This window comes from Mesocricetus auratus, unplaced genomic scaffold (genome assembly GCF_017639785.1).
Source record: "Mesocricetus auratus isolate SY011 unplaced genomic scaffold, BCM_Maur_2.0 Super-Scaffold_100010, whole genome shotgun sequence".
NCBI classification, from domain to species: Eukaryota; Metazoa; Chordata; class Mammalia; order Rodentia; family Cricetidae; genus Mesocricetus; species Mesocricetus auratus.
This window is the reverse complement of record NW_024429194.1, coordinates 8,350,921-8,374,440: the sequence shown is the minus strand read 5'-3', so window position 1 is coordinate 8,374,440 and position 23,520 is coordinate 8,350,921. Positions and strand designations below refer to the sequence as shown.

Here is a 23,520-nt window from a genome sequence, read left to right as displayed (position 1 = left end):
GCATGAAAAACAAGGATTAACTGAAGATATGTCCAGACAAAACAAACAAGCAAACAAACAAAACAAAACAAAAATCTCCATTAACTAAAGGCAATGGCAGTCCTGGGTTAGATCAGATAAACATTATCTACAAAGTCACTGGTGAAATAACTATGGACATTAGAATAAGCTCTGAGGATTAAATTATTAGCACTACATCAATACTAATTTTTCAATTTAAGCAATTCTGTGTTATGTAGGAAAATGTTCATTTTTTTTAAGAAATTCAGTTTAGAATTTGTATAAGTAAATAAATGTCTGTGGCTTATTCATAAAAAGGCCAGAAGAATTCTTACAATAAATACAGCGAGAAAGGGAAAGAGAGAATGGTATAAAGACTTCTAAGACAGTAATATTTAAGGGATCTTAGTGAGGGATAATGGGAATACTCTACATCTTGCCTACTTTTCTCTAATATGAAATCATTTCAGGTATTAACACACTCAAAACAACAACCTTTCAAACTTCTCTCTTAGAATCAGTGCTGTAAGACGTGAAGTCCAAGCAGGCTGAGAAGAGGGACACAGTCCATACAGAGAGTGACATCTGACACGACACCGGCAGAAGCCTAGTCGTACTATCAGACGCAGTTCCCATGGTAACTCTACTGAGTGAGTAACAGCATGTAGGAGCATGGCCACGCACCTCCAGTCCACATCCAAGTCCTCACTCACACTGGAGTCATCCTCCAGGTTGTTGTTGCCATCCAGCATGAAAGCTTCCGGCTGCGCAAACTCATTGGCAGGCTCGTTGCCTTCATCACTGCTGCTTTCATTGACTTCATTGTACTGCAACCAGGGAATTTCTCCCTCTTCCAAGGATGTCTGCTCCCTAATATAAACGTTTTAAAGGAAGCAAACAAAGGAAAAGTTTTCATATCATACAGTATTTTATACTTACTCTATGTTTACATGTAACTTGCATTTTTGTAGTGTTAAGATTCTAAATAACAGTTTTTCTCACCTGCAAAAGCATTTCAATAGAAAATAAATGGGCTGGTGAGATGACACAGTGGGCCAAAGCTCCTGCCACCACACCTGAGGACTTGGAGTTCAAGCTCCAGGACCCACAGGCAGAGACAACCAACTTTCCCAAGTTGTACACACACACACACACACACACACACTTTTAGAAAGATTTCTTTGTGTGTATGTGTGTGTGTGTCTAGGTGTGTGTGAGTGTACAGATTGTGCATGCTGGCATACACAACTCAGAAGTCAAAAGAAGGGATTAAGGACCCTCCTCGGTAGTGCTCCACCAATTCCTTTGAGGCAGGGTCTCTCCTTGAACCCGGGACTTGCATTTTCTCTGTAAGCCAGCAAGCCCTCCTCTGAGCTGGGTCACAGGCATGAGCCTGATGCCTAACGTGACTTGGGTGCAGAGGTCTGAACTCTGACCTCAGACCGTTCAGCAAGTGATATAACTACTGAGTCCTCTCCAGCCTCTAATTCTACTTTTTAAAAACCTTTAAGTTTATTTTGCAAATATTAATATAACTGTTCTAGTTCTTTCCAGTTTAGTGTTTGCCTAAACTACTGTATTTCCCTTTTAATCTTTTTATATAGTTATACTTTGAATGTTCCTTTTTAGGTTTTAAAATTCTGTTTAAGCTTTACCTTATAAAAGCAAAGACATGTACATATACATGTATATGTATATAGTGATCAAAGTGAGAACTTAAGTCATAGTTGTTTCTCATTTTCCCACATCCAACAATCTATTTTATTATTTGAAACTTCAAAATAGTCTCTTCAAATACTTTGAAACTTCAAAATATTTCTCCCCCTGTCTTTGAAGAGAGAAGGCCTAGGCTGATAATCAAACCCAGGCTTTTATGGATGCCAGCAAGTATTCTACCACAGAGTTACATGCTTAGCAAGCTTGTTTTCTAAAACTCACAAGTATCCACTCATCAGAACAATTCACTCTTCTTTTAAAAACTTCAGTCTATTTCCAATTAATCAGCACACAGCAATCTCTTTAGCTGCCTATCAGATCAGTGAATTCTGCATTTAAAAATCTCACTGCTGCTGGGCTGGCTGAGGTGGTCGCACACGCTTTTAATCCCAGCACTCGGGAGGCAGAGGAAGGCAGATGGATCTCTGTGAGTTCAAGGCCAGCCTGGTCTACAGAGTGAGTTCCAGGACAGTCAGGACTGCATAAAGAAACCCTGTCTTAGCCACCCTACGCTCCCCCCCCCCAAAAGAAGAACCCTGCCTGCTCTCTGAATAAATTTCAGAAGTTTCAAGATGGCCTGAAGTCTGGTGCCTACCTACTTTTATCTCGTCAGCTCCACCACCATCACCAACTTTACCAACTCCCTTCTTTTTCAATATTTCCTTACTTAATTTTTCTTTTGCCTGAATAGCCCTACCTTAAATTTATCTTTTATCTTAAAAATCCTTTAAAAATTCTTATTTACTTATTTATTTGGTGTGTGTGTGTGTGTGTGTGTGTGTGTGTGTGTGTGTGTGTGTGTACATGCATGCCATCACATTTTTGTAACAATCAGAGAACAACTTGCAAGGGGATTTGATTTTTTTTTTTCCAGAAAAGGATCTTGAAATCAAACTTAGGCCTCATGGTAGGTATCTTCCCAATGAATCATTTTGCTCACCCAATTTTCATCTTTCAGATCTCAATAAAAAAGTCAATTTCTGAAGCCATACAGTGGTGTCACACACCTTTAATCACAGCACTGGTCTAGTACTAGGACAGCCAGGGCTACACAGAGAAACTCTGTCTCTGGGGTGGAGAGCCTGTCAATTTCTGAATTTCTGAGGCATCCCCAACCACTCTAATTTTTTTTTTTTTTGGGTTTCTCGAGACAGGGTTTCTCTGTGGCTTTGGAGACTGTCCTGGAACTAGCTCTTGTAGACCAGGCTGGTCTGGAACTCACTGAGATCCGCCTGCCTCTGCCTCCCAAGTGCTGGGATTAAAGGCGTGCGCCACCACCGCCCAGCCCCTGACCACTCTAATTAATGTTTGCTATTAGCTGCCATTTTTCACGTTACCGTCTTCCTCTCGCTGTAGTAAACATCAGTCTGTAATTAATGCTCCTCCTCCTTCTTCTTCCTGTCCTCCTCTTCCTTCTTCTTCCTCTCCTCCTCCCTTCCTTCCATTTATTTTTCTTTTGTTATTTTTTCAAGACAGGGTTTCTCTGTTTAGTAATCCTGGCTGCCTTGGAACCTGGAACTTCTTCTGTAGACAAAGCTGGCCTTGAACTCAGGATCCGCCTGTCCCTACCTCCCTGAGTGCTGGGGTTAAATGGGTGTGCCACCACTGCCTCTTTAATTGTCTAATTATATACCTTTCCTAACTAAATTCTTTTATATACTTAATACCTAACTAAATTATTTGTATAATAATTTATATAATTTATACAGCTCAAGAAGTACAAATGTCAATATAAGTCCAAGGAAAATATAATCTAAATATAATATAAACTAAAAATTGCAACAATTTAGCTGTCATTATAAAAATTTAAATAATCAAAGATATCCCTTCATAATAAAATAGCTAGATGGTGTTTCATCACCCAATGCTAACGTTTATCAAGAATGACATCTTAACGACAGAAACAGAAAAAAAAACATTTTAAAAGGAAAATAAGTATCAAACTGATACTGAAATCAAAGTCTAGAAACCATGCCTACTTAAAGATGTCAACATTTACATCCTATGCAAAATAATAGCAAACAATCATCATTAAAGTATGATTACATGATGATGTTTGGTTTATTTTAAAAAGCAAGATGGAGAAGTATCAAGAAGCCTAACAACAAAAATTCCTATGAGTGACAGCCCAAAATGATTGTGCTTTAATTTTTATAATGAAAATATTTAAAATTCAATATTCTTGGTAGAATCCCGTAAGATAGGTAAGAAGTTGTTATTACATAATGTGATTAAAAATGCTTCCCTCTGAAATTAGGCGTGAGGTGTCTGCTCTCTACTCTCACTCATGTCCTGCCTAGATCACTACAGCCAGAGAGAAGAGAGGCAGAACAACAAGCAGGAAAGAGGTCAGACCACCTACTTGTAGACAGCACGTCTCTACTCTTAGAAGACCCTAGAGATCCTCCCAGAAACCACCTACTTGTAGACAGCACGTCTCTACTCTTAGAAGACCCTAGAGATCCTCCCAGAAACCACCTACTTGTAGACAGCAAGTCTCTACTCTTAGAAGACCCTAGAGATCCTCCCAGAAACTACCTACTTGTAGACAGCAAGTCTCTACTCTTAGAAGACCCTAAAGATCCTCCCAGAAACTACCTATTTGTAGATAGCAAGTCTCTACTCTTAGAAGACCCTAGAGATCCTCCCAGAAACTACCTATTTGTAGATAGCAAGTCTCTACTCTTAGAAGACCCTAGAGATCCTCCCAGAAACCACCTATTTGTAGACAGCAAGTCTCTACTCTTAGAAGACCCTAGAGATCCTCCCAGAAACCACCTATTTGTAGACAGCATGTCTCTACTCTTAGAAGACCCTAGAGATCCTCCCAGAAAGCTTACAGATTCAGCAAACACTTTAAACAAAGTACAAGACCAGAAAAAAGTAAACATAGAAAATGAGTAGTTTCTAGATAGCAAGAAACAACAGCTTCTAAAATAATAGACACAGACACACTCAGAGACACACAGATGGGTGGGGATGAGGAGATGGACAATTTCACCCTTTCCCATTGGTGAAAGGCTGGGATGGGTAAGGACTGCTCAGATGAGAGCCACTGGCTCACGCGCTACAACAGAGAAGATAGAAGTGCAACAGAGATGGGCTAACAAAACCATCAATCTTCATTTGGCTTCTCACCACTTAACTTGAGAACCCTCGCTTAGGAATATTTCCATTCAAGTTATAAAGTCAGAGATGGTTACCATACATCACTGATGTTCTCAATACTATCCAATCCAGCTAGATAAAAACATATTAAATCTTTATTTGCAACTAACTGCCTCCATTTCTGTGAATAAATCACTTAAACGACATGACATTCTAAGTATAATTTACTGCACTGATTTACCTCAGGGCAAACTGTTTTCCCAAGTCTCTTCATTGTATGGCAATGGGCAGTATTAATTCAATTATTCCTAACTTAGCTGAGATGACCTTTTAAATCAACCTCTAAATATCTCCAAAAATATTTACATTACAACTCCTAAAAGTAGCAAAATTACAGTTATCAAGTACCAAAATGATCTGGTTTGGTCACTACATGAGGACCTGTATTAAAGGTCACAGCATTAGGAAGTCATAGAACTACTGTTTTAAATGCTCAAATTTCTGTTATAAAGTAACACAAAAACATACATTATATATTCACAAAAATACTGAAACTGCTAGCATTTAAAATTGTTCCCTACAAAATACCAAAGCACCATGTGAAGTCACTTATTTGTTCAACATGGGCTTATAAATGTAATTGCCGTACACACACCATGTGAATGTGATGTACAGCACTCCTGCAGAGTGCACTGTTAAACATACCCTTCCTGCAGAGACAACTCCTGGTTCTCCTCGTCAGGGCCACTACTATCACTCTGTAGCTCAGGTTCATTCTCATCCTTCCCTGGCAGAGTCTCCCAGCTCTCGTCACTTGAGGACTGATCTTTTTCTGTACCAGAAAATCGGTGAGGCAGAGAAGCCGACCATTCCCCATCGCTGCACTCTGAACTGCGAACCAGAACAAAAAGTACTGTCACTACTGAGTTCCTCGGATCAGGAGGACAGCCATCAGGCATTACGGGATACCTAGGACTACTGAAGAATGCCCTTGCTTAGTCCAGTGCTCATTCTTTTTCAAAACTCAAAACCAAGCCAAAACAACAACAACAACAGAAACAAAAACAGAAACACTCAACAGAATGCAACTCCTTCAAATGATCATGGCATATGTAAGAGTTTTGACATATTTCTACATAAAACTCTAAATGTCATTTGGGAATCAAAAATAGTATCTGGAATGACTAATGTATGTACTACTCACATGATCTAAATGAAACTATTTTCTAATTGCATACTGACCCCTTTTTTTAAGTGCTTACAGACTCTGGGCCGATATTATTAATACTCATAGTGCCCCTCCTAGCCAGTGATGAACACTTTCTTAAGCTCTTATAATACTAACTAGACACTGAGCATTTTCACTCCTTTCAAATGATATTTTTACTATAGAAATCCATCTGCCAGATGAGTCCCCTATCTTACTTTCTATTAAATGGAGAGTCCTATGCTTTTATTTTGGAAGCTACTTATTTTTAACTCTTTGCCAATTTTCTTTGTTCAAATCCTTTATTTCCCATTCTATTTTGTATATGACTCTTACATCCTAATACTTTTTTCTTCACTTCTACTACTATAAAAAAACCACAATATGGCAGCAGCAACAATAACAAAAACATCCAAGTGATTTTTTACAAGTCTATAACTATAGAATCTATTAACTGATTTTCCTAAATTCCTCAACTCACTTAAAAAATACATTCTGAACATTACCATCATTTCAACTAATACGTTAACTGGTACCTTCGCAGCAGAGTTACACAGACTGCTCAAAGCTTTTTCTTTTCTCCTTAAAGCAATATTTCACAACCTTAAGATAAACATCGACCACTCTCACAATTTTCTACAATTCAGTATTTGCAGTGTTCACTAAAGTACAAAAGATGGCCACACAGGTTCTTACGTTAGTTTTCCTAAATCCACCTCTTATCAGTTGTGAAAATTGTTGTGTGGCTTTGATTTCTCACATATTAGGTGAATATAACCATCTAATAGTATCTAACAGCTGTTCAGCTTATGTGAGAGACAAGAAAGTTTTATCAATCACTGTACGTCTACAAAACAAAAAGATACTAATAACCGTCAGCAAAACCATTTCCTTAATAACATATTTTAATGAAATACATTTAGTTACAGCATGGATTGTATATTAAATCCCAGGTGTGATGTGCCAGGAGGTTTTTAAACTCACTCCAATAAGCACTGATGAACATCACAGGCCTTCACCAGTGTGCCACTTGACATACTTACTTTGGAAACGCTAACTTACAAAAAAAGCATCACAGACCCTTTGAATAACACTTGTAATCACAACAACACACCACTCCCTCCTTGTAACTAGCTTGTGTTCCTGACACATGCACTGGTGTTTTACTTCAGGGCTTTCTCTCTGAATTACAGTGTTTTCCCAGACACTTGGTGCCTCTCACCCTTCAGGACTAGACCAGACTTCATTTCTTTCAAGATACTTCTAGGTAAAATTGCCTTTAAGGGGGGCAATTATTCATGGACTGAGCATCTGGCTTATTCAGTCCAAATCATTGTACTGCAGCTACTTCTCTGACACCGCATTTTATTTTTCTTAAGCGTTCACCATGGGCTTGGGCTTAACAAATTAAAACAACCTACAGCTTAGTTCCACCAAGCCCTGGTTGGCTACGGATGGCCTTAGTCGATGAACTGAGCTGTGGCTGATGAACTAAGATGCCGTCAATAAGCTGTTTCCTATGCTTCACATCCACCTTCCGAATAACTGTATCTCTGGAGCAACTCTTTCACCCTGCTCTAGTTCTGGGAGATGCCCAGTTCATCAATTACTTTTTTCTTGCTTTACTAGAACAAACATAACAAAATATCACTGATTTAAGGTATTTTTCTAGTTATGTAAATATAAATTCAGTATCCCAGTAACTTACCAGCAGTTTCTAAGATGACAGAAGAGATAAATGTTTATAAGCTCTCAGTAGGTACTAAAGATTATTTAATCACACAGCTTCAAATATAAAATTTTGTTGGCATTATATGATTTGAGAAAGGCCAACAGTAGGCATTTATAAGAATGTTCCAAAAGTATGTGTATATTTGTGATGAATAATAGAAATACATGAACATATTTTATACTATTTCAATGTGAATGTTATTAATTATGACAACATAATTTTGTTACTAATTTGTAGCTCTAAAAGCCTAAACTGGCTCAGAAGGTCAGAGGGCATCACAACTTCCTACTACTGCCATAGCCAATACCTTTACTGGAGACACAAATACTATTGATGTTATCCAATTTCTATGAACAAGTTTTGAAACCAGTTAGAATATGGCTTAGAATCCAGAATAATTTCTGTATGTTTGATTTCCTCATTTATAAAGTGACATTATTAATATTCACATTTCAAGTTTACAATGAAATGGAAACAAAATATGTAGTATAATTTTGCAAAGTGGTGAATAGTTTTAAAAGGCACCCATTAGCTTCTTTTAAAGCATGGTATGTAGATATTTCGGTGAGGTTACTTACTGCTCACCACTATTTTTCTCTTTTATGTGTCAAAGAAAAGCTACTCTACTCCAGCTCATTTGTCTTGGCGACATCAGCTTCCTGGGAAACCCAACTTTAGTCTTTTTTTACACTAATGATCAGCAAACTAGACCATCACCCAAACTAGGTTACCTGTTTCTTTATGACACAGAAATTAAGATTTTTTTCCAATTGGAAATGGTTAGAATATAAGTAATTCTATATATTTCAAATTAAATCCTTTTTCTCTTTTTGTTTGTTCACAAAATCAAAAATATCCTCTCTAGTGATCCTCTAAGGACTGTCCTCAGAATTGAGGTTCAGACAAAGGCTACCACCATATGGACATGGGTTTACCCTGAATGCCACACATACGTGTATATATAAGCCTAGAAAGACAAACCAACCACGTCCTGAGGGAGTCAGGGAATGAGACATTGCTTTTGGATGGTACTTTCTTTGGATCTCACTTTCACTTAAGATTTACAAATAAAGTATTTCATTTGATTGCATTATTAAAGTAGATGCTTATAATGAAAAAGAAGAAGTAGAAAAGGTTATAGACCTGAAGGTGAGGTAGGAGGCGGTTTGGGAGGAGTTGGGAGTGATTATGATCTAGATACATCGCATAATCGTCTCAATTATTAAAAAGCATACTTACAAAACTATTTGGTTGTCAACTAAATGATTAAAGCGGGTAATGTTTAAGTTACTGATTTTGAATGTAACTGTAAGTGCTACCTAGGGACAATGCCAGTGACAAACCACATGAAGATTACAGAGGTATGCAATTTTTTACTTTGCTCCTAAATTATTTTTTTTTCCTTTTTGATTTTTCAAGATAATATTTCTCTTGCTACAGCAACCCTGGCTATCCTCAAACTCAGAGATCCACCTGTCCCTGCCTCCCAAGTGCTGGGATTACTAAATTATTTTTGAAAATAAGTCAGGAATGTCTATAAAAATGTTTGAGCAAGTGATTTAGGAGTTGTTCTGGCTGGTTGTGGATGTCTGATATTTTCTTGGCTGTGGTACCTGCATATCAGAAAAGCTCTTTGTGTGTGAGATTCAGACAACCTACATGGAACAGGAAAGAGTCCATCTCAGTCTTACAGAAATGAACTTGGGTATTCTGTTCCTTTCTCTGTAAGGCGGTGGTCACCATGGGAATGGAGAGCATTGTTACATATTTGCAGAATACCTGTAACAGAGTCTGGTACCTTTTAATATAGCAAATTATACTCAGAAAGCTAATCTGCACTTTACTCTCCCAACACTATCACCAAAAACAGGTTTTTTGCTTTGCAATTGTGTGGTTATAGGGATTAAACCTAGGGTCTCACACGCACAAAGCAAACTCTCCAACTGTGCTGTATCTCCAACCTACTTCTATTTTGTATGTTGAGGTTAGGATCCTGCTAAGTAGCCCATTTGGCCTTGAACTCACTCTGTATCCCAGGCAGGTTTCAATCCTCCTGCTTTGGCCTCCTGTATATCTGTGACTCCAGGCCCAACTTAAAATGATTTGTCTCGAAAGGTTCTCCTCTATGTTAAGGTGTTTTTTGTTTTGCTTTACTTAACATTTTAAGCAAGATTAAGTTCTGCTATAAGAAATGATCAGTAAATGGCATGTCTCTCTTCAAACGGGCCCAAGGTTAAAATGTAGCTAGTCCTATGGAAAGCAAGCTAGCCCTCTCCCCACTCCTACCCTCTCCCTAACTTAACTCTTGTCCTCAGTTACTACAGTCCTTTTTGAGTCCAGGTCTGATCATTATATGCTGCCTGTTAAAATTCCCCTTGCAGGTCTAATTCAATAATGGAGCACTTATTGTCTGTAAAACAGCCTAGAACAATGCTACTGGCAGAAATGTTTATCCTATAGACTGCAATGTTCTAGTATGAGTAAGCCATCACTTAAGATTTTTTCAAGAAAGATAGTGACTACCTATTAGTCAAATTCTTTTGTACTTATAATATTCATTACTAAAAGTTTTTAGATTTATGTATGTGTATTTAACTTTTACTTGGTGTCTATCTGTACACATGCATGTCTGGTGCCTACAGAGGTCAGAAGAGGGTATCAGATCCCCTAGAATTGGGAGTTATAGATGGTTGTGAGCCACTATGTGGCTACGGGGAACTGAATCTGAGTTATCTGCAAGAGCAACAAAATGTTCTTACCTGGTGAGCACCTATTATTTTAAAGTAGCCAGATTAAAATATCTAATAGTGTCCAAATGAATTTTAGTTGTATTCTTGATAAATGTTGCCTTTGTAATATAAATATAACGAAAATATCTTTGAAAATATATTAGTGATGAGTTTTACAAAGGAGAGAATTAACTCTAAAAACATTTTTACAGACTCGAAGTTCTGTATACATTCCTTCTCAAGACACGTTAGAAAAATGATCACTGTTTTCCCCTTTCTCCAGTGTACTGCTATTCAAGCCTCACAGAAAGTCAACATGTGAAGGTCAGATTGAGCTAGAGTCTGTGGCTGTTCCATTTTGGTATTAGGCTAGTACCAGATTAAAAGGCATCCTTAGCAGGAATACTTAGCAGAGTCAGATAAGAGCATAAGACAGAATTGAATTAGTTCAATCCTATAATACATTTTAAATATTACAAAATACAATCGGTGTCTACAGTAGACTCATTATTTCTCAGAATTTATTCTGTAATTGTATTTTTGTTTTTTTAAAGACGGGATCTCCTGCAGATCATGCTGGCCTTGAACTTATTACACAGCCAAAGAAAACCATGAACACCTCCTGATCTTCTACCTCTACTTTCCAAGTGCTGGGACTACAGATGTGTGTCTCCATTTCTAATTTCTGTAACCCTTTTTTTTTTTTTTTTGGTTTTACGAGACAGGGTTTCTCTGTATTGTTTTGGAGGCTATCGGTCCAGCCCAGCCTCGAACTCACAGAGATCCGCCTACCTCTGCCTCCCGAGTGCTGGGATTAAAGGCATGCGCAACCACCAGCCGGCCTAATTTCTGTAACTCTTAAATAAACAACATAACCTATTCTAGCATTTCAGGGTGTTTTAACTCCCAATATTCTGGCACACCCAACTACAAGTTCTACCAGTCAATATACTGCAACAGAGTTGAAAAGAAAGGTTTTTATTAACACAAATGTTTCTCCTACTGTCCATTATATTTACAAAAATTTATCACTGTTCATAATACTGACATCACTTCCAAGTATACTATGAAAACATGTTACAATCATTTAAAATTTCCCTAGACAAATACATGTCCTACAACTGGGCAGAAAAAGTCCAACAATTTTTTTTTAAAAAAAAGAAGAACCCATGAAGACACCTATACTTTGTCTTAAGGCTGATTTTAATTTTTTAAAAGATTTTTAACAGTTTAATTTGAAAAACCATGTAAAGCTTAAGGGTCTTTCTTTGTTTTAGTGGATCCACAATGGTGCAGTTACAGACAAGTTAAATAATTTTCAAGAAATGTGCCGTTGGAAAAAGTAACAACCTTACACTGTCTTTTTTTTTTTTTAAATAGTAATCTAGAAGTACACAGAGACTCTATCAAATCAAAAGATACTGGAGCTGAATATTTTGGAATTTAAATCTTTTCTTCCAAGTTCATAGGCAATGACTAACATCACCCAATAGAATCCAAGCCAGAAAATAGTTATGAAACATATACATATTTCATGAGCAAAATATGATTGCTTGGAAGTGTCCAAGTAATCTCAAATCACGTTTTATGGCCAATTTATGATTTTGAAAGTTTGTGGATTTTGAATAAAAGACCATGAATTCCAACTAATACATGTAAATTGGGAAATAACTTTACTCTCAACTTAAACAATAGTAGGTACTCTGAGAAATTTGTTTATCTAGAGTTTAGTCAAAGTATGGATTTAGTTACTATTTATAACAATGTCATCTGATCAAACATTTAATATTTCTGCTGAATTAAATAAATAGCACAATCCTAGTTAATCTACATTTCTATATGAAACAGCTGTCAAATACAGCACAGTAGAATCTGGGAATGGCTTAATGAAGTCTATACAAAGCACATAAGGAATTATCTCTGGGTAAACACCAAGTTAGAAGTTGACACTGAGTTTGTACATTTTCCATTTTTTGATCAATTTCAACACATTTTTCAGTGATATGACAGTTGTTGTTTTCCTCAATTCCTTTCTCTGTTTTTTGTTTGTTTGTTTGTTTTTGTTTTTCTCTCCTTCAGTACCTGGTCTTTTTGTAATGTACTAAATTCTGAGAGTAAAATTAAAAAAAAGAGTTTTCTTTCAATTTAAAAAATGAAACAAACAGTAGGTCCAAATTAGTAAATTCTCTTTGTGCTATTTTCTAGTTAAAATAATCTTTTAATAGTTCACAAAATATGTGTATAACTGAGAACTGTTGGGGTTGTAACTAGCTTAAAAAGATGCACAAAAATCTGGACTGTGGCAATAAAAACAGAGCAGCTGCATGAAAAAACTGCACGCCTGCCCTTCGCTGCTTTATGGTGTGGAGAAGGGGGAACACATCTATGTTTGAAAAGGAGTTAAAGAGTCTTGACAATAACAGTACGATCATAGAGTATAGCCTGTTGGATTCACAGCTATCACACTTACACACACCAATTACTTAATTCTCTATACCTGTTTCCTCATCTATGACAGAGGAAAAAATTGTACCTACCATACAGAACTGCTAATGGAAATTTTTGCTTGAAATATGGGCTCCCTATGTAGGCCAGACCAGCTTCAAATACATGATCTTTGTACCTCAACCTCAAGAATGATGGGATTACATGTCTATACTACCATACTCAGAAATTATTTTTTTTAAAGTAAGAAGTAAGCTTAGTGAAAGGAAGAGAGAACAAGGACCCAATGAAGAAAGAAATGGGCAACATTAACTATTAACTAAGGAATGCAGTGCTGTCAATCAACAGTGACTTTACTCACTGTTTAAACAGATTGTGTTAACACATACTTTTTAAAAATCCAATACATTCATACTTTGCAATTCATTTGCTGGAATACCATGAATTAAAATAATCAGTATCTATACTCTTTGTAATAATCATGTATCTGAAAGACTAGTATCATAAACTATTAAAACGCCTCAAAGAAAGCAAAATACTCTGCAGTTTGCATGCATGGTGTGTACTCAGAGTATCCGACCATCAAGATGTCTAGTTTCTATCACATAGGACAGCATATCTTTATAGCACTTTGCTAACAGACAGACCAATAAAACAGGGAACTTAGAAACAAACCCATCAGCTATGGCCACCTGATTCTGACAAAGAAGCCAAAAGCCCACATTGGGGCAAAGGCAGTCTCTTTAATTGTGCTGGAGGAACTAAACATCTACCTGCAGAACAGTCAAAGTTGATTCTTATCCCCCCCACCCTTCTACAAGACCAGAGAAACCCTGTCTCAAAAAAATGCAAATCACTTTAAGGTGCAGGAATAGGCAACGATTTTCTGATGGGCAGGACTGACAATAAAACACTTGAACAGAGTAAAGAGTCTAGAAATGAGAAAAAAATTTTTCCAGCTATACATCCAACAAGGATTAATACAGATAAACAAGCACAAAGAAACAATAATGCTAATATAATCAATAAATGGTCAAATAAACTGAACAGATAGTTCCCAAGTACAAATAGCCAAAAAATAGTACAAAAGGTTCAGCACCCTTGGCTACCAAGGAAAAGAAAACTTCACTGAGAATCTATTTCACCCTAGTCAGAATGGCTGTAAGCCAGCAAGCAAACCCCTGATGTCAGGGCGCATGTACAAGCGGAGGAATCCATACAGCTAATGGGAATGGAAATTTGTATGGTCACTATGGAAATCTGTATGAAGATTCCCAACAGACTGAAAACAGAACTACAATATGACCAAGCCATACCACCTTGGGTATAAATATACAAAGAAATCTAAGTCAGCATATCACATTTGTTTGTTTCAGCACTAGTTCAAGTTTAAAATCACATTTATTTCACATGTGCATGTGTAGGTATGTAAATGTAAGTGTGCCACAGTTCACAGATAGAGGTCAGAAACCCACTACTGGGAATCAATCCTCTCCTTCCACCTTGTGAGGCACAGGAACTGAACTCAGGTCACCAGGGTCAGCTCGGCAGTCAGAGCCCTTACCCACTGAGCCATCTCACTGGCTCTATCTCAACTCTACTCACAATAGCCAAACTGAGGAGTCAGACCAAATGTCCATCAACATACGAAAGGGGAAAGAAAGTGTGATGTACATATACAGTGTAGCTTTGTTCATTCATAAAGAGCAGGGTATGATGATGGGGGATGTCCTTCTGTATATATGTTTCTCTTATTAGTTGATGAATAAAAACAAATTAGCCAATAGCCAGGCAGGAAGATAGGCGGGGCTACCAGAGGAGGAGAATTCTGGGGAGAGAGGGCAGAGACAGAACTGGATGGAACTAGGGATTATCATGTAAAGCAAAACAAGTCAGACCCAGAAAACAACTGCATGCTTCCTCCAGGGGAGGACCCCGACATGACAGTGGAGGGGAGGATCTGAGAAGAGAAAGGTAGCCAGCAAGGTGGAGAGATAGGGTAAAACATGGCAGCTAGGCAAAGCACAAGATGTGCATGTGTGACAATGTTAGACTTGGTATAATGAATATATAACATTTTTAAAAAAGAAAACTTTGCTCAATACACGTCAACCAAAAACTGCATGAAGCTTACCTGTCTTCATCTTTGTCGTAGAGTTGGTAATAATCTCCACAGCCATTCCAAAAGGAATTATCCCGAGCTTCTTGCCTTCCCGAAGCTGTAGCTCCGTTCTCTGATGCTGCACGATTACGTTCTGTTTCCCTCTGTGCAACTCTTGAGTACGGTGGAGTCAAGAACATACACTCATGATCTCCATCGTAGTCTTCACACTTAATTATAGGGTCATCAGAGCTACACTCCTCAACTTCTAAAGCCTCTCTCCACCTCTGAACACTCCTTTGTTTGGCCTCATGCCTATTAAAACCGTTGTCCTGGTCCACCTGGCCTGGCCTTACCACTTTTCTGACTTTGGGTCTTACCACCTGCTCAGGAGAGCTTCCATGGTGGCTGGCTCTGTCACTAGTATTCTGTTCACTACAGATGTGCCCTGGAACACAGTCTGCATGTCCAGCTGATCCTTCTGTCTGTCTTTCCTGGTCAGTATTACCTTGTTGCCTCTCTCTAACAATGCCATCTTCAGAAGCCCTCTGAAATCCCTGTCTATTGTGATGGACAAGCTCAGCATCCGCAGAATTGCTCTCTATAGGTGCTGAATCTAGCTCTTCAAACCCATCCCTCATTTCACAGCTGAGAGAGGGAGCAGATGGTGAGAGGTCAGTGGACATCTCCACCTCTCCCTTTCCCAGCTCAAAGCCTGCACTGCCTAAAACTTCCTGACACATGCTACCTTCCACAGCTTCTGCAGAGAGCTGAAGAGAACCACTATTCTCATCCCGTCTGCTGTCTGGATCATCAGAGTCGGTAGGAGCCAACACAATTCCATTCTGGACACTTGAGACATTACAAACTGCTGGAGTGTACTCTGCCTCAGCGTGGTGCTGAAGACCTGTCCTGCTTTCTAAGGCCTCCCTGACGCCCTCACTATGACACGCTGTGGCACTGCGTGAACTGCTCTCAGTGGTTTGGGTCAGTGCCAGGCCACAAGTGGGAATCTCTGATCCACTTTTTTCAAATGTAGGTTCACTGGGTAAAGAATGGACTTGATCCAATGAACTGGAACCTTCATAAAAAGAACAGAAGAAAACAATTTGGAGGGATTAATTTAGATGACATTTTATATAACATCAGATCCCTGGGAATCATAATGACAATCTGCCAAGTGCTTCCATATTGCTACTCTACTACAGTCAGACTGGGTACACTGTGAACTCAGTTCTGCCCCTGGACAGCCTCTCATTACCCTCCCTGTGTTTCTTTTACAGACTTTAAAAAAAAAAAAAAACTAAAGTCCCAATATTGAAAATCTTCTCTAGGACAAAAAAGAAGCTAATTGGAAGCTACATAATGAGAAACAAGCAGTCAGAATAATCTATGCTCCAACTACTCTCCAAAGTTACCTTTAAATTACAAAATTTAAATTTTTTTCAAAAAAAATCTATGACTGTTTAATTTTATTCCCAGGTAATAGATCTATGACAAATGAGATTTTAATTGTATTTTGGTATTAATTAAAAAATTACAACAAGTTTCTAGACATGCATTGGATTTCTATAGCCAAAATGTACCATTAATACATTTATAATTTAGGTATTAGAGATACAACTGAAAAGTGAGTACACTGATTCAGTTTGCCATACTTTGTCAGAATTCTGACACTTGAAGAAAATCTATAATTATTTTAAACTATCTTTTATTATTATCAATTTCATGAAAATACTGAGATCTGTTATAACCAAATACATAAGTCATAAAATAATTGAAATTTAACCTTAGAAAAGATTCTTATTGGAGTGATTTAGCTAGCAATTCAGATTCTGATATACAAATGACAATGAAAATATTCTAATATTATCCAGTTAGTTTAGAACCAGAAAACTGAAACTAGAAGGTTTATATATATGTATATATATATATATAACTATGTATGTAATATATATACACATAACTTTACATATATATAATACATAACTATGTAACTATGGTACAGGACTTTGTATGTAACATTTAAAACCACTGTATAATTAAGAAAGTTTAATTGAATAACTATTATCAGATATTTTGATGTTTATATTTTACAAAATAACAAAAAGATAAGTAAGCTAAGCTAAATTATTTAGAGGAAGCTAAAGGATACTTAAATATAACATGAAGGGGAAAACACTCTCAGTTCACATTAGTAGCTTGGCATGGTCTATCTTCATAAGCAAATCAATGAGAACAAATCCCTGAACTTCCCTAGGAGTGAGCCAGCAAGGCTTGTGAGTGGAAAGAATACCCATTCACTTCTGTTGTAAAGGTAAATACAGATGAGATTTACAAATGAAGACAAAGACTTGGGAGAGGAGTTAGCTGATGGATGTGGCTGTGTGATTACTGCCATAACAGTTAGTTACATCTTAGTGAATGGCCATATGGAGTCTTCTATATTTAATGTATATGGTACTGCTATTAAATTCGATAAAAATTTCCAAATATAAAGAAAATTCACATTTATACTCAAATAATTCATATTTACACTCAAAAATATGCATTTTGGAATGACAGCCTTTAAGTGAGTGACTACATGTTACATACCTGAGGTACTTTCCTTTGGAACATCATCTAGTTCCAATACTTCATAATCATCACCAGCCCGACCTAAACTTCTTTCATGCCTGGTCATACATGGCTTAAAACTGACATATGCGTGTCTTCTTCCATATCTCCTGCCTGTAATCGTCTGATATCCTCCTGCTGGTTTAGGCCAAGTTGCCTTATTGGATTCTTGATCCATTACTGAGAATATAAATTAAATTAAAGAAGGTCAGCAATGACCTCTCCTATGGTAACAAGCTGAGGAAAAAAGTGCTTCAACAAATGTGCTATCATTTCCTAAACTAATACCACAGAACAGGCGTCTTGTTAAAATGGTGTACGAATGGCAACAAGTAAATAGCTATGCCCTGAAGCCAGGGTCAGATAAAATTCTCTAAAAGGAAATAGTCACAGAAAAAAAATCAAACACATGCTACCATCTTCAAAATTACAAATAGATGGTAGACATTAAGCTAAGAAAAACCACCAAAATTTAAACAACTTGAATAGTAATGCACCTTTTACTAAACAGTATAGTACTATATACAAATATATTAAACTTGCTTAGTCAATACTTATTATTATAGTCTATGTAAGAACAGGTGTTTCCTCACAGTATATAGCATAATCAAAAAGTGAAAGTTTTCTATTTTTGTTTTGCATTAAAATAAAACAATCACTTCAAAGTAGAAATGACAAACTTCTACTTCTCAAATGCTATAAAACGTTGTACTATTTTTATTGAATCCCTTCAACAATTTTGAGATGTTAACCACTATTTTAAAAATTAAAGTAAATGTTAAGAAGTCAGGCGTGAAGACATGTATCTGTAACCCAGCACTAAGGCAAGGAGATGATACACTGCAGGCAGACTAAGCTACACAGGGACCCTTTCTTACAATAATGTAAGAATCAACTCCTCCTCCAAAAGAACGGCCTCCAGAATGGAGTGGATGATAGAAATGAGGGGGTGTTTTAAATTATGTTAGAAATTTATCTTTACACATATTACATAGCTACAGATGACTCAAAATAAGTCTTTACATAAGATCACCTACCGAGGATATAACATGTCATATATAATATTCTTTATTTTGTTTGTGTTTTGAAACAAGGTCTATGTAGCTCTTGCTGGCCTTGAACTCACAGGGATCCACCAGCCTGTGCTTCCCAAGGCTGGGATTAAAAGTGTGAGCCACTATATTCACATATTCTATTTAAAGTACCCAAGAAATAAAAAGCAGTGCTCAGTGCAGAAGAAGAATCAGCTATCTTCCTTACCCGACGGTTCTTTCTCAGTGAACTGTGACATATATGGCAGCGTCTGTGCTCCCAACTCAGCAGAATTATGGATGTGATCTGGCTTTTACTTATACAGTAAATACGCTGCAGATGATTCCTACAAAGAAACAATGTATTGAACAAAATATTAGTAATAAAAGAATAAAACAAAAGATGGCAAAATTTGGTAATACTAGTAAAGATTGTTGGCTTTTCATTTACTTAAGAGAAATACAACTTGATCTGACAAAAACAACAACAATCAGACAAAAAACATCTTAATCAATCATATATGTAACTTGTAAGCAAACAATCAGATCCACCATTGAAGGACTGCCTGTAAGATGTGACACTACTAGTTAGTTTCTGGGTAAGTAGACACAAACTAGGTGCAGCTGAGAAAAAGGACCTTCAACTGAGGAATAGTGCAGTGGGTATCTGGCCCACCCATGACACAGGGCTGTCAGGTCCCATAGAGGCAAAGCTTGTCTGCCAGCATGACCCCTTTAAAGGGGGGGGGGGAGCGCTCAACTACAGAATTGCCTACAACAGATTGGCCTATGGGCACATCTGTGGGAATTTCCTTGATTAATGCTGATGTTGGAGAGCACAGCCCACTACAGGCTACACCATCTTTGGGCAGGTGGCCCTGGATTACAAACTGAGCAAGCTGTAGGAAGCAAGCCAGGAAACAGCATTCCTCCGTGGTTTTCGATTTAGTTCCTGTCTGGAGTTCCTGCCTTGTTTTACCTCAATGATGGACCTGTAAGCCAAATAAACCCTTTCCTCCCCACCCTTGCTTTTGATCATTGTTTTCAAACAGTAACAATGATAAAATAAAATAATGACCTAACTATGCTGGTGTCTACTACACCATGCTATCCTGGCTTTTCCATAAACTCATTTAGCTCTTATCAGCAAAATTCTTGTTAAGCCTAAAAATGCAATCTTTACCTTAAAAATGACTAATGGAAAATTGAAATAAAGTATATAAGTAATGATTTCCTTATCAGTTATAATCAGATACTCTAACTCCAGAACCTAGTCTAAACCAGTTAAGACTAACACATATCATTAACAACAAAAAAAACAACTTCTCGTGTTTGAAATTAATACACTATTATAAAAGTTGAATTTAAGGTTAGCAGCTTATTTTTTCTTATTTAAACACTTTGATATTTGAGCACACAAACTACCACTAATTTTCTACCATTAACACAAACTTATTAGATAAGCACTCTGCAAATGGGTTGTTGTTACTTAGAGAGTGTTAGTATTTAGGCATCTTTACTGGCCTGTACTTGGGGTTCTGACAGGATACGCCCTCAGCTGCAGCCACTAAGAGCACAACCTGTACACACTCACTACATTCCCTTTTAAAAAGGTCCTGCCCACCTCCCATCCCCCCCTTCTCTCTCTCCTCCTCTCTATCTGCCTGTCCCCCACTTCCTCTCTCCTGCTGCTCCTGTACCTGGAGGCAAATCTACCCCCTCCCCTTTCCCCTTTTTATGATCCCTTTGCCTAATTAAAACAACAAAACCCTCAGTTTGAACCCTGTCCCATGGTGTCTTTCTCTTTCATGCAGATTTTTTTTTTTAGTTAAAATAGAGAGCACATATCTACATTCATTTATAAAAATAACAAATTTGAGGAACATGCTGTCTTCTAATGTATCTGGATCAAATCAAAGGCATATATAAAAACCTTAATTTTACTATGCTGTAAAAACACACACACACACACACAGGTTCTCATTAACATCGCTCTCTTAACAAAGTCTGAAGTAACCGGATTTCGCAGATCACTGTGTTGTACATGGCAGTTTTTAAGGGTCATCAGGGTTCTAAGTTCACATCACAAATACTGTATCCAGTCTTTAAGGGTTATCAGGGTTCTAAGTTCACATCACAAATACTGTATCCAGTCTTCTTAGGTCAGGCTACATTATCACATGCTCCAAGCATTATTCTCAGAGCTGAGAATGTAACAATGTATAAGATGAATGGATATATCTGTTGACCTAAAACTGTAGTACAGATTAAAAGTAAAATAAAGAATAAATATATGTCACAGACCTTTATCCTAAAGAAGAGAACAAAGTTATGAATGGGAGCAATTTTATTGAGAGGCTCATTGAAGCATGTGAAAGAGGAACACAGGGAAAGAGCATTCAAGGCACAGCAAAGAGTGGAATGAAAAATCCCAGGAGTATTCTACAATGAGCAAAGTTAGAAAAGGAGGAGAGTAGGGAGGGGTGAGTCAGATAGCATGCACCTTTATAGCATTATGTGAGAACTTTATTCTGAGATGGAAAGCCAGTGAACAGTCTTGAGTAACAGTAACAGTAAATATACTTCCTCCGACTTGTTTTAATTGGGCTACTTCATCAAACAGCCTAAATGGGCTGTTGTTATTTGTTTATCTACCTCTATGGAGACACATTTTTGTGGCATGCAGCTTACTCTCCAAGTGCTGCTCACCTCGTGACTGTACACTTTACTCATGTGACTTCTCCTAGCCCTCAGAGTATAAACAGTCTGATGCTCTGAATAAAGCTGGTTATAACATGAGACTTTAGTCCACCTCCATTTCCTGGCTCCGTTCTCCCAGGTCCCACTGATAACAAAAGAAGTAAACAAGCAGTGCCAGGAATGAGGGACCTACTGTCAGCTATGAGACAAGAGACTGGGGACCCTCACAGAGGGAGCGAGTGAAAGTAATGCAGCAGAAACCAGGGAAGGCCGGCTCTGTCTTATGCTGAGCTCGTGCACCATTATTTAAAGAAAACAAGTATCAAAGTCACAACTATTAGATTGCTTGCAAATGGTTTATGATTATAACCTCTAGTTGCAAGAAGGAATGTCAGATGAAGCATGGGACAGAGTTCAGACGACACTGAGCACACACATCAACAAGGAAACATTCCTGTCCAACTGTGGGTCACCTGGGCATCAACACTAATTTTTTAATCAAAATACTTAAGTAAGTAAGGATATTAATCATGAGGAAGAGATGACTAATTCCTTCAACGAACATAAACTGGATGATTAAACCTTAAAATTAGTAAAAAGCAGCAAAGAAGGCAATGTCCCAATAGAAAGCAAAAAGTATCATCAGTAACTATGCCAGGCCAGTTAGGTCTCCCTCAGCTCCCTTACTGGAGCCTCCTTTGCTCCATTGCTTGAAGATGGTCCAGAAGCATGGGGTGAGGCTCTGTGCAAACAGGGAGAAATTATGCTATGAAACACACAGAGCCTTGTCACCTGAGAGTCTATTTCTGGTGACGCTAGTTGCTTTGACCTGTGCATCTGTGGTGAATGCCTCATCCTCTGCTTCAACAGGTAGACTGGATGACCCAGCTCCTGCTATCTTTCCTAATGACTGTGTTTATGTCTTCATTAATCTGAAGAAGGGACAGCATTTAACCTTTACTTGGGATTTAAATCACTTCTTATTTATATAGGTCATCATGTCATTTATATTCCTATTAATGGGAAATACGGGCTTATATGCTACAAGAGACCATATTAACCATATGGGTCTCTTTTCAAGGCATTTTCTAGATTTTTCTTATCAATATAATAATGTAAATGACTTGGATCCCTGTCCTTGGTGGCAGAATATTACACACAATGCTTTTACTGTTCTAGTATCATTTTGTTTATAATTTGCTTCCTTATAGGATACTCATGCATAAAAATGACAAATTTATTTATCTGCAACATCTAAAATCAAAACCACTCTGGATATTCTGCATTTTAAAGAGGGAGGGGAGATGAAGGTACATGGTCCAAGAAGGGAGACATGTGAGATTTTTTAGAGCTTGTAAGTTACCTCAAATTATTCATTACAACTGGCTATTTTTATGTGTTTGTAGGCCTCTGGGGAAAAACACCTTTTTTACCGTCTGTGGCTTGCTCTCCATATGTGGTTGCTTGCCCTTGTGACTGTACACTTTACTCACGTGACTCCTCTGAACCCTCAGAGTATAAACAGTCTACCTCATTTATTGGCTCCATTCTCCCGGTCCAACCCCCTTCAGAGTGGTAAATATGTGCCAAGAGTAAGTATGAGACCGAAAACTGACTGGTAGGAGGTAAGAAGGAAGCCCCTAGAGACACTGTTAAAGCACCATCAGTAGAAGGCTGTCTTCGAAAATCTGATAGGAGTGGGATGAGAGGAAAGGAATTAGAAACCCAACAGGGATCCTGAAAAGTACATTTTAATTCCAGGCAGATCACCTTGCATGTAAGAGCAGCCTGGACTACACAACCAATACCAAGGTCAGCAGGGACTACATTGTGAGACACTGTCTATAACAAACAAACCTCATGGAAGGCTTTCACCATCTTGATTTAAATGCATGCATTTTCAAGGCCACCACCAATTACTGCTGTGGTATCTGCTGCCTGCACAGTAGCATGAAGTGACTGCTTTGAAGCATGTTTCCTCCTTGCCTCCCAGCCCTTTCCCCTGCAGCAGAAGATTCTCAAATAGTTACTTCAGAGAATTTATGGAAAGGGAAAACCTTGACTTTTTTTTTTTGCATGTTATAAAATATTCTCATTAGCCTATCACAATTTAGTTAAAACCCAAAGCCATTTCT

The 23,520-nt window shown here is 37.7% G+C and overlaps 1 protein-coding gene across 2 annotated transcripts in view; it reads right to left on the bottom strand.

Moving 5' to 3' along the window:
• Pja2 (praja ring finger ubiquitin ligase 2) overlaps positions 1-23,520 on the bottom strand; it is a 48,348-nt gene that overhangs the window by 8,509 nt on the left and 16,319 nt on the right. Inside the window, exons 2-6 of one of the 2 annotated variants that reach the window (XM_005077170.4) lie at positions 18,915-19,032; positions 17,634-17,834; positions 15,072-16,119; positions 5,530-5,715; positions 685-870 (exon numbers count right to left, since the gene is read on the bottom strand). In XM_005077170.4, coding sequence (XP_005077227.1) covers positions 685-870; positions 5,530-5,715; positions 15,072-16,119; positions 17,634-17,834; positions 18,915-18,945 — 1,652 coding nt within the window. In that variant the 5' untranslated portion in view covers positions 18,946-19,032. The remainder of the gene's footprint in view (positions 1-684; positions 871-5,529; positions 5,716-15,071; positions 16,120-17,633; positions 17,835-18,914; positions 19,033-23,520) is intronic. The other variant, XM_013118466.3, reaches the window with a different exon arrangement.